We start from the raw sequence: 15,613 nt of genomic DNA on the forward strand, positions 1-15,613 counted from the left end.
ATCTTCATGAAAATAAATAGCCATTTATTTGCAACATTCTTATAAAAAAAGTTTAAAATAAACTTGAGTTTGCTGTTAAGTTTCACAAATCAAGTCTACACTCTCTGGTTCCTCATTTCCAGTTCTTCTCCTATGTTTTAGAAAACTGTTTTCTATTTCTACTGCAGAATGGCAGAGGCTTGGAAATCAAAGACTTAAGATGACAACTAAAATATCCTTTACAATGCTGTGTGGAAAAAGAGGGAATAAAAACCTGAGGTCAGAGAATACATTATCTTTGAAGAAAATGGTGACTGGGGTTTTTGGTGCAATTGATCACTATCTACTGGAGTGGAATCCTACCAACCAAACACGCTTAAAATGGAACATAATCCTACAAAAAAAAAAAAACAAATGTCAGAGACCTTCAAGAATACTTGTAAAGCTATTTTGTAAATATTCAAAATCTTCACATTTGAGAAGGAAACAGTTTCAATTATTTGCAGAAATTGTTACTCACATGTCACACCTGCAGTAAATTTATTTTATTTAGGGACATGTTTGGATTCCAATCTGTAGAACCATTCAACAATTACTGTCTTGTATTTATTAAAAATGAAAAACTATTACTCAAATCACCAATGAACAACAAACAAGATTTACCAAGGGGCAAACCACTGGTCATGTGAAACGACTAGCAATTGCCTTTGCTTCTCTTGTGTATGGTTTATAAGCATGCTTGCCAAAAGATATTTATTTCTGGTGCACTTTAATGCAGACAAGTCCATTGTCCACTAGGATCCAGGAACAATGCGAAGGCACTAACTCTTCATATTCGTTAATACAGGGACCCAAAACAAGTTTGAAATGAGGACAAAATTTTACTTCTTGACCAGCATTGTGATTTTTCAGACTTTTGCAAAATTGTGATCTTCTTGCCAAAACAGATTAATTGTTTGCACTGGACCAGAGATTGGCCCTTCAGAAGATAGACCTGAAAGTAGGCTTCTTTACGGGGGTATTGGGGGGGGGGGGTGTAAGTAACTTGATATGAATGAATAATGTTAGAGTCAGGACAAGTGAACCAGGAAAATCAGCAGTTCGTAAGAAGCCTAATTCAGCGAAGCCCTCCAATGGTCACCTGCCTAGGTCAACCGTTGGCAGGCTGCCAGGTTAGACAATGGTGTATTGACTCCAGGATAACGCACAGTTGGGGGCATGGGGGGGGGGGGGCGTCCAACCTACTAAAAAGAAGCCAGTTACAGATCTACTGGTCTGGTACTGACTCAGAGCAGGTATGTATTTACTACCAGGCTCTGCTGAATTCCACACAGTCCCGTGAGACATACTACCTGCTAGATTCCAAAATGCCACAAATAACCTCTAAATAACTCTCCCTACCTTCTAGAATCCAAGTGAGGCTAAGAGCTACACGCCACCACCCCCCCCCCCCCAGAAACCAAGAAAGGAAAAATATGCGCGTTCCCCTTGGGACCTTGACCCCAGGCACCCTGAGGCTGACACCGCCCCTAGCCGCCCCTCTATTCTATCTTCTTTCTGTTCCTGCAGTGAGTGACCTTCGTTCGGTTCCTTATAGATTCAGGGAAGACAAGACACAGCCACTGCTACCCCTACCCCAAGGTGCCTTTCTCAGCTATGAACTGCAGAGGGAGGATGGAAAAGGTTGCTCCTCCCCAACCCACCCGCCACACAATTTCTGGGCGCAGATTAGGTGTGGAGACGGGAATAGACCAAGGGAAGGTGACAGCCCTGCATCGGGCCAGGGTTAAGGAGAATTCTCGCTCCGGGAGAAACGTGCGAGAATCTCCCCCACATACCTCCTACCCAAATGAATGAACTCAGTAAAATGGGAAGGGAGTCTAGCCTAGTATATGCAATCCTTGCAATTCAGGAAGCAGAATAAGAGGCCGTCAGACGTAAGGCCTGGCCTCACCGCCCTTTGCACTCCGATTCGTCATTTCCATCCTAGTCTAATATCCCTTTAAGCTTTTAAGACAGTGTCCCTTCCTCCATCTACGCCAAATACCGACACCCCCCACACACACACCCCCGGCCTCCCCTCGATCCTTTCGGGCCGGGCCGCCGGCTCCTTCTTTCCCACTCGAAAAAGGCCCTCAGCAGCCCGGACCCACACACACCTGGAGATGCTCCTGAAAACGAATTGGCAGAATCTGGGCCATGGCGCTGTCGGGGGGTATGGTCTCCTCCTGTCACTGGACTACGGGGCAGTGCCTGCCCGAGCTCTCCAAGGGAGAGGAGGAGAAGGGGAAGGGGGGGAGGCTGGGCTCAGCAGAATACTCTCCGGGGACGCAGGAAACTGGCAGGCAGACGAAAGAGCTCGGGTCGGGGGCGGAGGCTCCAGGGGCCGGGAGAGCCGCAATGGCGGAACCGGGAGCAGCGCAGACTCCGGAAACGGCTGAGCCCTGCGGAAGGATCCCGGGGCAGAACTCCGCCCAGCCTCCTCACCCCTCCGCCTTATGTAGCCTTCCACGAGCGCCGCGCCGCGGTCGGGCGTAGGAATTCAGGGACGCAGTGCGCGGAGCGCTCCTCGCTGCTGCGGCTGCGGGGAAACAGAGGAACCGAGGGACTACTTTTTTAAGACTCATCACTTTCCCCAGGCTCCGGTTTCTCCCTCCTCCCCTCCCCCCACATTTTTTTTTTTTTTTTTTTTACATTTTGCCACATCATGCGACTCGGGGCGACCGACGTCATTTCCGCAGGCGCTGTAGGGCCCACCCACGCACTTCCAGGTGCACGTGATGCGGGCAGGGAAGGGTCGTTTGACGGCTGCCCGAGCGGAGGGCGAGGGTTGGGCAATGGCCGCGGCTCCTGGCGGGTGAGGTGGCGGTTGGGCCCCCTGCCGGCGTGGCGGCCGGGGCGTGAGGAGAGCGAGAGCCTGAGGAGCAGGCCGCGGCGTGGGTGACTCAGGAAAACGGCCGCGCCGCAGCGCTCTTGGTGCGGCTGGCTGCGGCGCGCCTCCCCCGCCCGGTTCCACGCAGTGGGTGGTTGCTGACTCCTCAGGGACGGGGCTGCGAGCCTCCCTGCCCTGACGCACGCCCTGCTGACGCCCGGAGAACCGGCCGGCTCTCCGAGTTCCTCAGATAAACCGCCTCAAAGGACAGTGAAGGCCATGTGAGCGTGTCACAGGCTGGCCCTGCAGAGCGCTCCTGCGGACATTTTGGTGGATTTAGACCCACCTCCACCTAGTGTTTAGAGATCAGCTTGGCCTTCGAGACTTGGAGGGTTGAGCAGCGTCAAATTATGAGTCTTAAAAGAGCGAGGTCAAAGGATGGCCGGTGAAAGGGACCCCTAAGGCTTCCTTGGAGCGGAGGGATTGACTGCTAGTCGTACGTGTTGGTACATTGCCTCTCTTAGCCTTGTGGGCAATATAAGCACTTCAGAACCGGAACTCCGTGGCTTCCCACAGCATTAAGGTATCTGCAGCATTCATTAGCGATTAATAGCCACCCCAGAGCCCTTGATAAAGCGTAACACGTAATGTTTCAAAATAGCACCAATATAAGGAAGGTTTATAGAATTCAATCCCATGCCTCTCATCTTTTTTTTTTTTTAATTCCCTTGAAAGTTATTGAGAAAATATTTTCAATGCCCCTTTCACCTGAAGAACATAAGACATCACTGGGTATATATACGATAATTTTGTGTAAGCAGGTTTGCCTAGAAAAATCTGCTTAGTCATTTTAGTTGCTTCTAGTGTTTACCCCAAACACTGTCTTTCATACCTAGGCTGAGAGAAGAAACTGGCAGGTAAGAGGGCAGTCGGTGATGGTTGTGAAGAGCCTTGCCACCATATTGTAGGATGCTTTGTGTTTGAATAATCTCACTTTATTAAGACAAGCCCTTGAATCTCCTTTGTCCTGCAACGTTTGACATGATCGTTTTAATACAAAGGTTTAAGTCCTTTTTTTGGAAGTGTGCAGATTCTAAAATTCTAAGGGAGTTAATGTTTTAATACAGAAGTTCCATAACTTAATCGAATTACATTTTCAATCTCACTATAAGAGCTACATCATGAACAGATCACCACAATTTAATTTATTGACAAGTGCCTTGCATTTTCATACACACCCTGTAATTTTAAATATATTTAGAATCTCCAAAGCAACTGATTTTATTTACTTGGTGTGGAATAGCTAACCAAAAAACTGAGTCCTGAGATTGCTGTGTCATCACACACAGAAATTTCAATAATGAGTTGTTTTCACAAGTCATTTCTGAAGAAGAAAAGTAGATTGTGATATCCCAAATCATTTTGCTTATTAATAGGACTGCCTTCTTGCCTGCCAGAGCCTTCTCTCACCCTATGAAAGACAATATTGGAGAAAAACACTAAAAGCAACTAAAATGACAAAGCAGATTTCTCTCAGCAAAGGCACCTTAAATTTAAAATAGTTAATGCACTGCCCCCCCCCCCAGAAATGGTCCAGATGGTAATCATTGTTACTCAATGCTGTGTGCATTGTGATACACACCTGTAATCCCTATACTGGGAGTTCCCACGCAGGAGGATCTAGAGTTCCAGACAACCCCATCATATAGCAAACAGCAAACACCCTCCAAACTGGCATGTTTTTTTAAAGATAATTTATGATAATAAAAGATGTATATTATGAGATTATACTATCCAAATATCCAGCCATATAAAGGCAGAAGAAAGGGCAATTCCCTGGCTTAGAAACTTAAGTTTCCTAAATTGTACCTGAAAGGCATGGTTTTAGGTCCTACCTTAAAATAGATAACCTAATAAGCCCTAAAACAAATTCTGCTATCCAGAGCAATTCATTTACCCGGAACAGACTACTGCAGTGGATGACTCATCACCCTGGCTTTAGTTTCAGATGTTCCAATGAAGAAACCATGTTGCTAAATGATCAAGGTCTGAATTTGAAGCTATTTTTACTGAATTATCAATACCAACCCCTTTCATATTAAGTGCCTAAAAAAACCTACATTGCTTGGTACGTTATTTTGAGGAATTCTAGTTTCTCAAAACCTACACAAGAAAACTATCATCAGTACCTATATTATATATGCCGGAACTAAGTCTAAATATTTATAACCATCCTAGGGAAATAAAATTACAGAAACACCACTTTAGGCTGGATGTGGTGGTACAAACATGCCTGTAATCTCAGCACTTGGCACTTGGGAGGGTTAGGAAAGGAAATCAGGAATTCAAGGATGTTTTCTTATATCCGACAGGTTGAGCTGCATGAGACCCTGCCTCAAAAACCTTTGATAGTCAGGCATGATGGCTCACACCTGTAATCTGAACCTGAGTAGGTGAGGCAGCAGGAGTGAGGGCAGTTCAAAGTGTCAGCCTAAAGTACTCTCAAAAAAAAAAAAAAAAACTTGTTGTAGGATTCCTTTTTAGTTCATTTTTTTTTGTTTTGTTTTGTTTTTGTTTTTTAAGACAGGGATTCTCTGTGTAGCCCCAACTATCCCAGAATTCACTCTGTACACCAGGCTGACCTCATAGAGATCTGCCTACTTCTGCCTCCCCCAAATGCTGACATTAAAGGTGTGTACCACTACTGGCCGTCCCATAGTTGTTCATTTTAAGGCAAAATAAAATCTTAAAAAAAAAAAAAAGAAAGAAAGAAAGAAAAACTGACCTTTTGGCTGGGCAGTACAGAGGCAGGCAGATCTTTGTGAGTTCAAGAGGCCAACCTGGGCTATCCAGAGTATCAGGACAGGCTCCAAAGCTACACAGAGAAACCCTGTCTCAACAAACAAACAAACAAACAAACAAAAGCAAAAAACTGACCTTTGAAAAAAAGCTCGAGCTAACTATAATGTAAAAGTCACAGGGTAGAGGCATTCCTCCAATAAAGATTAATTTGAAAGCACAATACTAATGCTTTGTACCAACTATAATTCAAATTTTAATGAAACCCATGAGACACACTTTGGAATTACACAAGTAAGATAACTGGTTTTGCCATTTAAACAGCACCTATGAAATATCTCAGCCTCCTAAGGCTACTGATAGGAATCCCAGCAGAATTAGACAGGGGCCTTATCATTTCATGCAAGAACACACATAGCACTTGCTACTAAGAAAATGAATATCCCTTGGGTCTCAGGAATTGGCCACCATAGTGTTTCAGTTCTTTATGAGCAGACTGCAGGCAAAGTTCCTCAACAGGGATGAGGGGTGGACAAAAACATTTGCAGAACAAGATGGCCCTACTATTTTAGTATGAAACAGACCATAGTTTAAAGATCTTCACTTTCAAGCTTTTCTCCAACCACTGTATAGACAAGTTTTGGGGCCATGTTACCAGACCTAGGATGAGTATTCACCTTAACACGAAGTATGTTCCAAGTGAAAGGCCAAGACTAGCTTTCTGGGAACTAAGCTTGTATCTGATCACATTAAACTAGTCCCTCCCATATTTTCTGACAGATACTTGCAGAGGAAGGAAGTAGCTGAGGAAGTTATTTCAGGCAGTGTGGTGAATCATGTCTTTAAGCCTAGCACTTGGAAGGTTAAAACAAGAGGATCAGTCTTGAGTTTGAGGGCAGCCTAGGCTTCATAGAAAGTTCCATATCATCTTGGATTACAGAGTAAACCCTGTCTAAAAACTACTGTCCCCCAAAGTAATCTTAGAACATTGGGTTAAATGTAGTTGAGTCACAGAGCATTGTGGAAACGCTTTAACCATGCTGATCAATAAATGGTAATCACTCCCTTTCCCACCCTGTAACAAGTCATAAAAGCAAATGCAAAGGCAATGAGGTAAGATGTGGGAATGATTTGTTACAGGTCTTTTCCTCCTGAATTTATGTGTGTCTATGCATAAGACATGTGCCTAGGGGCCAGGAGTCAATGTCTTCCTTAAATTGCCTATTGTCATGGTGTTTTATCACAGTAGTAGAAAAGTAACATACAGAGGTCTATTTCATACTTTTTTTTTTTTTTTTTTGAGCCAGTGCTGTTAAGAACAAGAGTCATAAAAAGGTTCTCTGTTACGTCCACTACTCACACAAATGTAAAGAAGCATATATGTAATAAAAATTTAATACTCTCTAGTTTAGCCTCCAGATCAGATGTGGTAAGATGAGACTCGTTACTAAGGAAGGTTTTAAAATTCTAGTTCTCTAAAGGGAATTAAATGGAGGAACACACTGGTATACAAAGACAGAATGTAAGTACTACATACTACAAAAGGATAATCTCGGCCAAAAAAAAAAAAAAAAAAAAACACCAAGAAAGTAGGTGGCTCAAACTATTTCTTGACCTATTGAGTGTTAACCAGGATGAAGACCAAAAACTCTAAAACCCTTTTTAACGTTTCTCTCAGTAATACAAATTTTTTCCATTGTTTAACTCTGGTTAACCTATGTTGTAGAATATTAAAGATGTGCTACATTTGTTTATGTTGTGGAACGTTAGTTTAATGATGCAAAGATGTGTTGCATTCTTTTATGTTGCATTTTTTTCTAACTCTGTGAAGCTGTGTTGCTTTGCCTGTCTAAAACATGTGATTGGTTTAGTAAAGAGATGAACAGCCAGTAGTAAGGCAGGAGAAGGGATAGGCAAGACTGGCAGGCAGAGAGAATAAATAGGAGAAGAAGAGAGAAACAAGGAATGAGAGAGGAAGGACTTCTGGGACCAGCAACATAGCCCACCCAGCTATACAGCAAGCCATGGAGTAAGAAAAATAAAAAATAAAAGAGGTATACAGAAATAGAAAAAGGCCAGATCTTTCGAGGCCAGCCTGGTTTACAGAGCGAGTTCCATGACAGGCTCCAAAACAATACAGAGCAACCCCATCTTGAAACGCCCCCCTCAAAAAAAAGAAAGAAAAGAAATAGAGAAAGATAAAAGCCCAGAGGCAAAAGGTAGATGGGATAATTTAAGAAAAGCTGGTTAGAAATAATCCAAAGCAAAGGCCAGACATTTATAAGAAAGACTAAGCCTCCATGTAATTTATTTGGGAGCTGGGTGGCAGGCCCCACAAAAAAAGAGTAAAGACAACCAACAACATTTAATTATCCTTTTTTTTTTTCCAGTTAAATCCTACTAGATAACCTAGCTTAAATCTCATTTCCTTTCTCCAACTGCTATCATATTTATTGACTATTTTACCCAGTTAGCTTGAAGACTATGTTAGCATTCCAGTAATCAAACCTGGATTTAACAGCTCAAATATTTACATTTCCAGGGGCTGGGGATGTCTGTTGGTGGTAATAGAGTGCCTAGTATGCAAAAGGCTCAAAGTTCAATCCTCAATACCACAAAACTGAGTATGTATGTAAGTATTTCCCATAAACAAAACACCAATCTGATGTTAGGGAATAGTTTGAATTAACCAATCCCATTTCCTGTTTTAAGTGAAAACCAAGTAATCTTACATTAGGGAATTTTATCTTGACACATTATTTTGAGCAGTCTTTAACAAACTCACAGGGGAAATTTTGTATTTTAAGTTTAAGGGAGCATTGAACCATAGTAAGGATTATTTTAACATCGTAGAGAGACTGAAGATTGCAATTTAAATTTGTTAGTGCCAGTGAAGATGGCTTAGTGGATGCTGATGCCTGCTCCCAAGTCTGATGACCTGAGTCCCATTTCTGGTAACCACATACTGGAAGGAGAGAACAAAATTCCACTAGTAGTCGTGATCTCCAAATGCACTCCATGGCATATACATGCCCATATGAAAACACAAGCACACAATAAAATGAAAAAAAGACAGAGATTGGAAATCTCATTAAAATATTTTCTTGCAAAAGAACATTTTAAAACGTTTGTTCTTTTTAATAAAATAACAGATCGTGTACTTTTTCTACCATAACATTTTACTGTTTCCTTTGTGTAGTAATTTGAGGCAAATTCCTATTCTTTTAAGAGCAAATTCCTATAAAATCACTACTGTTACTCTCAGCCTCTGTTCACCTTCATACCTTAACTAGGTCTTTTAATGGAACTTGAGAGAATACTTTTACACAATTTTCTCAAAGCTGTAATATTCTCTCCTAACAAATGTTAGGATTTTGTTCCATAATTCCCAATCCACTGGTTTCCATGAACTGTGATTTCAGTCTTTTCAAGTCATTACTTTTCTGCATATATATTCTATATACCAAGTAAAGATTAGCATCTCTAATAAGGGCCAGTACTACATTCTTTCAGCTGTGATACCCTAGAGATTCTGATGGCTTAAGTAACATCCAAGTAAAAGCTGTCTAACTGTGGGGCTGGGGAGACTGTTGTGCAAATATGATGACCTGAGTTCAGATCCTCAGCACACTTGTAAAATACTGGATGTAGCAGCTCAATACCTGCACTGGGAGGCAGAGACAGGACGATGTCTGGGGCTTGCAGGCCAGCCATTGTAGCCAGTTGATAAGCCTCAAGTTCTGTGAGAGACCTTGCCTCAAAACAGTAAAGTGAAAGTGATAGAAGTTAACACCTGATGTCAACCCCTGACCTCCTCATGGGCTGGTGTGCATGCACACACACAGTCTGAGGGGAGAGGAGAGAAATCCAAACCAATGTCACCATGTAAAATAACTACTCAAATCTTTTGTTTTCTAAAATAATTCTTTAAAGTTGAAGACTACACATTTTTTTTTCCAGACTGAAATATGAGAGGAAGAAGAACAGACTAAATATAACACATAATCCCTGGATGAATATCAAACTGGAAAAAGATTATTAATAGCTGGGAGGTGTAATGCATGCCTTTAATCCAGCACTTAGGAGACAGAGGCAAACAGAAATCTGAACTCAAGGCCAGCCTGGTCTACAAGGATGTTCCAGGACAGCCACTGCTACACACATACACACACACACACACACACACACAAAAAAAAAAAAAAAAAAAAAAAAAACCCTATCTCAAAATGAACAGATAACAACAAAAAAAAGCTTAGGCATATTCCCCTTTAGAATTCCTCTCTCCTAGGAATTCGTTTGTAGTTTACCTTTATTCTGCTTAAAAAAGAGAGACACACACACACAGAGAGAGATTATTTGGAACAACTAATAAAATTTGAACATGGACAGAATATTTCCTGATGCACTGGATGCCCTTCCAGAGGACCGCACATACATGGTGGCTCACAACCATGTGTAACTCCAGTTCCAGGGGATTCAATGCTTTCTTCTGACCTCCAGAGGCACCAGGCATATGTGATACATAGACATATGTACAAATTGACATTCATACATGAGATAAAAATAAATCTAAAGTTATAAAAGAGCTTTCATTCCAATAATCCACCCATATCCCTGTATCTAAGGAAATGCACTTATATACCTGAAAAGAAAGACTGGAAGCACAAATTAACAACAATGCTGCAAACATTCAAAGGAATTTTCACTACTTACCTGCAAAAAAAAAAAAAAAAAAAAAAAAAAGCAAGATTTGGGCTATCATCAATTTTCCAAAAAGGCTTCAAGTTCCTAACCACTGAACTTGAAACTTTTTAGATACCAACAGATAGAATTACCTAATAAATTCAACTTAATTTTTACAAACAAGATACAAAACATGTGGCTGGTGTGTGTGTGTGTGTGTGTGTGTGTGTGTGTGTATACATATCACTTGAGAAGCAGAGACTGGAAGATAACTCTGAGTTCATGAGTTCAGGACCAGCCTGGTCTATTTAGCAATGCCAGGCCAATAGGGCTCTACAGAAATAAATAAATAATACCAAATAAATAAATCCACATACCATCTAATGGGTTTCAGTGACACTAATAGCTTTATTTAACAAACACTGAGTGACTGCTATATGCAAAGCACTATGCTAGGTGCCATGAAAGATACAAAGGTGAAAGACACAGACCCTGCCCACAAGGAGCGTATAATCTAATGAGGAAGACAGACATACACACATAACTACAAGGCAGTAAACAAGAAGAGTAGGCAAGTGCTGAGTATGGCCTGAGTATGATATTAGCCTTAAGGTTCCGATTTGAAACACTAGTGAAGTGTTGGCTGCATTGAAAACCCCACCTCAGGAATAGAATAATATGTGTTAAAATGGTTCTACTCAAGCAGCTGCAGTCAAGAGAGTAGGCCTGGTGGAGGGGCTGCTTGAAAGCACTGTCACACCTGTATACATGGGCTGACAAAAGTATGTAGGAACAGTTAAAAAGAACTTTGTGTATATGTGTGTGTGTGTGTGTGTCTGTGTATATACACTGTCCTTTGGTTAATGGCTATAGCTACTGTTTTAAACAATATACTTTTATATAAAAAGGAATTTGTATAATTCCAGAAAAATCAATTTAAGGATTAGGATTAATTTAAGAAAGAATCCTGCCATAGGCAATTTTATTTACTAATTGAATCTTTAAGTATCTATAAAGCTCTGGAGCAATTAAATGGTTAGACATCTAAGTATTGCTGAGTAAAAACCTCTTAAGTTTAGCCTTCTGAAGGAAATGGTCACATACCTGATACAACACTATTCTAATAGCAATAAGAAGGCCTAAAGAGATTTAAGGAAAATAATCTTTAATGTTTCAATGCAAATGTAATACACGCTGATTAAATACAATTCAGTGTTCTTTCAAAATATCTCAGTGACAGCGTTTGATACCAGTTAAGGCCAGCAAAACAGAAGCGAGGAAAATATTGTATCATCTTTCATTGGTTTCATGTACCATCATTGCCTATGACTATGCAACCCAATATTTTCTTTCAAAAGTGTCATTTGTTGGTACTGAGATGTGATTTAAAAATTCTGATTGGCTTTTAGCTCATGGGCTAGGAATAGCTACTGACCACTTCCTCTTGACAGTACTGTCTGAAATAACTGGCAAAACAGAAGCACATTTCTTGGCTGCTTTCCTACTTCCTGAAGTGGATGGTCCCCTGCTTAGCCTGTTTCCTTCAGCGTGTCACTGTGGTCCTGGATTCTCTGCTGCTTTCTCTCAAGGAAACGCGCCCGTGCATCTGAGATAGATTTGTCATCATTTCTTCTTTGCATTTTCTTTAGAACTTCTTTTGATATTCCATCTGAAAATAGTGCAAAGATATACCTGATTTTCAACTTTACGTAAAAAGGGCTAGGTAGGTGGTTTAGTAGCATGCACTTGTATAGAAAAATCAGAGGTGGAGATGAGAAAATATCTAGAAGTACCACAGCCAGCTGGCCTAGAGTACACAGTAGCAAACAAAGACCCTGTCTCAAGTAAGCACCAATAACTGAGGTTGTCCTCTGACCCACACATGCACATGTTCACACATGAACACATACATTATACCCATACAAATATATTTTTAAAGAAAAAAGATTAACAAAGGAATTAAATGTTCCTTAATCAAAAGTCTGGCTGAAAGAACACACAAGTGGTGATGCTGAGCTCAATGGAGCAATGTATACTTCACATAAACTCTAGGACCACCAGTACAATAACAAAAAGTACATGAGCCAACAGGTAAAGGCACTTGCTGCCAAACCATGACAACTTGAATTTGATCACCAAGATCCATGTGACAAGAGAAAGTTAACTCCCACAAGTTGTCCTCTGCCCAAACTTATATACAGTACACACACAAATAAGTAAATGTAATGGACAACAATAACAAAAATATTCCTTAAGGGCAAGCAGTCAGAAAAACTAACCCTGATTCAAGCATATTGGACAATGTTATAATATTGTGATGGGAGATGTTATTCTGTAAATAATGTTTCTCGTATTGGTTAATGAATAAAGCAATAAAGCACTATTGGCCAATGGGAAAGCAAGATAGGCGGGACTAGGGGACAAGTTAGAGAGAGGAAGTAGTAGGGAGGAGGGTCAAGATGTGGAGAATTGAGAGAACAGAGGCCCAAGCCCTCTCTCCAGTAAGATGAGAACATGTGGAAATACTTAGATTAATAGAAATGGATATATCTGTGTGATATTTGGGGCTGGTGCAGCTGCAGGACCAGGCCATCGGAAAAACATGCTTGTAACAATATTGTAACAAAACATCTGGTGATTACCATATTTAAAAACTTTTTGATGAGCCAGGCATGATGATGCATGCACTTGGTGATAACAACAATAGGTAGATCTCTGTGAATTCAAGCCCAGCTAGGTCTACATAGCAATTGTCCAGTCAACCAGAGTTACATGGTGAAGCTCCATCTCAATAAGAAACCCTTCTGTGACTTTTTGAGCAACATTTCGTACCATCAATTTCCCAGATATGTTAAATATATTATTCATCATTCTGCCTCAAAAAGTTGTATCAAAAAACTTTTAATGTATATGAGCTAATTATGTTTTATATTGTATTTCATCACCACAACTGCTTGTATCTTCCATCTACAGTCCTAATTGTACAGAAAACCTGTTGGAAAATGGAAGTTCTGAGGTAATGAGTCACAAAATTTGATAAAATAAAAACAATAAAAGCTGGGCATGGGTGGTGCACACCTTTAACTCCAGCACTCAGGAGGCAGAGGCAGGCAGATCTCCATGAGTTTGAGGCCAGCCTGGTCTACAGAGCAAGTTCCTGGACCGCTCCAAAACAAAACAGAGAAACCCTGTCTCAAAAAACCAAAACCAAAACCAAACCAAACCAAAAAAAAAAAAAAAAACCCAACTAAGTAAAACTGGGTGGGGGGAGGAGGGAGTGACCCAGTCATTTGTGGTGCACACCTTTAATCAATCCCAGTATTTGGGAGGAAGAGACCTCAAGTGACCTCAAGGCCAGGCTGATCTACATAGCAAAACCGTGACAGCCAGGGACGGACAGACAGACAGACAGACAGATACACACACACACACACACACACACCCGTGTCCATAAAACAAAACAAACAAAAACACTGGAATGGTTTCATAGTTAAGAGAGCACCTATAAACCCAGCATTCAGGATACTGAGGCAAAAGGATTATCACAACTTTGAGGCCCCTCTGGTCTACAAAACAAACCCCCTTCTCAAAAAAAATAGTACAACAAATGATTCACTCACCCTTTAGCTGTTTCACATTTTCCTTATTTGTCCACTTTTTTCTTGCATCTTCTCTCATTTCGCGTCTAGCCACACTGCTCAAATCATGTGCATTAAGTTCATGCAACTTGGGTAGTAAGTCTCTCACCCATTCATAACGGATTGGACATACAATTCTTGCATAGACTTTGGTGGTAACTAATACTTCATGAAAAATAATCCATTCAAGTTTGGTTTCCTGTTCATGAAGCTATAAATATATATAAGGCTTAAATGAACATAAAAATTTTGTTTAAGATTAACTATTAATGATCAGCCCTATTCATTACAGCAAGGAAATAAGGAAAGCCAGGACAAGAAGATAATAATCTGAAACCCTCTGAATGCCTATTTTCTCCCACAAAAAAGAAGTCATAAGCCCTTAAACTCTACATAATACAGATATGTAAAAATTTGAAAATAAAAAACGAGAAGACACTGATATCTACACTCTTATAAATGTCTACCTTTTATTTAAAAAAAATATATATATATGTGTGTGTACATATATGTATATACATACATACATACATACATATGCATTAGAGCTTGGAAGATGGCTCAATTGACCAGAGTTCATTCCCCAGAACTCACATGGTATAAGGAGAAAACTGACTCCTGCAAGTTATTCTTTGGAATTCACATGTGTATGCCTCGACACACTCCCTCCCCAGAAATCTTTTTGAAAAAGGTATTTTAAGGGTTGGGGATCTAAAGTTCCTGCCTTACATGTACAAGGCCCCAGACACTGAAAGAGAAAACAAAACAAACAAACAAGACAACCCCACAGCCAGATGATGGTGGTACACGCCTTTAATTCCAGTACTTAGGAGTCAGAGGCAGGTGGATCTCTGTGAGTTTGAGGCTAGCCTGGTCTAAATCTTGTCTCGAAAAAACCAAAACAAAGCAAAAACAAAAAACTAAAAACAACAACAAAAAGAAATGAAAATGCACAAAGATATTTGTTGCAAGGCAAGTTGGTATAATCCTGTAAACTCATCACTTGGGAGGTAAAGGCAAAAAGAGTTTGAGTCCCCTGAGCTACCCAGAGACCCTATTTCAAAAATAAACAAACAAAAAGTACTTACTGCTGAGGAAGGATGAATATGTACTGGACTTCCACGCCCATCCATTGTGCAAAATGTTCTGCCAACAGATCTATTCACAGGGGGGAAAAAAAAAAAAAGGATAAAAACCAAAATAAAATAAAGTAATAAAATAACAGATTTCCTGTTTTACTATTAAAATGAGCAGTTTATAAGCAATAATGTCACAAGAGCTGGTTTAAAGGAACCATATAAATACTTGCCCGTTCTCAAATTACATATTCTCCTAATGAATATCTACACAGTAAGAACATCCTTTTTCATCACAAGTGTAAAGAAAGGAAGCTGTTATTACAGAAGAGATTTAACTGGTGGGTTTATGCTTTATATTTTTACAAATATGTATTAATGTATGTGGGCAGGGGTGCATGCATGCTTTGCCATATGTGGAAGCTAGAGGACAACTTTGGAGTCAATTCTCTTTCTACCTTTATTTCAGTTCCAGGGTTCAAACTGAGTTAAACAGGTTTGCAAGGCAAACACCTTTACCCACTGATCCATTTTACCAGCCCTTCAATTATATTTTACACTAAAGT

The 15,613-nt window shown here is 40.5% G+C and overlaps 2 protein-coding genes across 3 annotated transcripts in view; both read right to left on the reverse strand.

The window, feature by feature from the left end:
• Cltc (clathrin heavy chain) overlaps positions 1 to 2,463 on the reverse strand; it is a 61,121-nt gene extending 58,658 nt beyond the window's left edge. The window contains exon 1 of one of the 2 annotated variants that reach the window (XM_051187577.1): positions 2,139 to 2,463. In XM_051187577.1, the coding sequence (XP_051043534.1) occupies positions 2,139 to 2,180 (42 nt within the window). In that variant the 5' untranslated portion in view covers positions 2,181 to 2,463. The remainder of the gene's footprint in view (positions 1 to 2,138) is intronic. The other variant, XM_051187652.1, reaches the window with a different exon arrangement.
• An 8,258-nt stretch (positions 2,464 to 10,721) lies between these two features.
• Positions 10,722 to 15,613, reverse strand: part of Dhx40 (DEAH-box helicase 40) — a 42,505-nt gene continuing 37,613 nt past the window's right edge. The window contains exons 16-18 of the mRNA XM_051187772.1: positions 15,060 to 15,129; positions 13,954 to 14,182; positions 10,722 to 12,002 (exon numbers count right to left, since the gene is read on the reverse strand). Of these exons, the coding sequence (XP_051043729.1) occupies positions 11,863 to 12,002; positions 13,954 to 14,182; positions 15,060 to 15,129 (439 nt within the window). The 3' untranslated portion in view covers positions 10,722 to 11,862. The remainder of the gene's footprint in view (positions 12,003 to 13,953; positions 14,183 to 15,059; positions 15,130 to 15,613) is intronic.

Source organism: Phodopus roborovskii, unplaced genomic scaffold (assembly GCF_943737965.1).
Source record: "Phodopus roborovskii unplaced genomic scaffold, PHOROB, whole genome shotgun sequence".
Taxonomy (NCBI): Eukaryota; Metazoa; Chordata; class Mammalia; order Rodentia; family Cricetidae; genus Phodopus; species Phodopus roborovskii.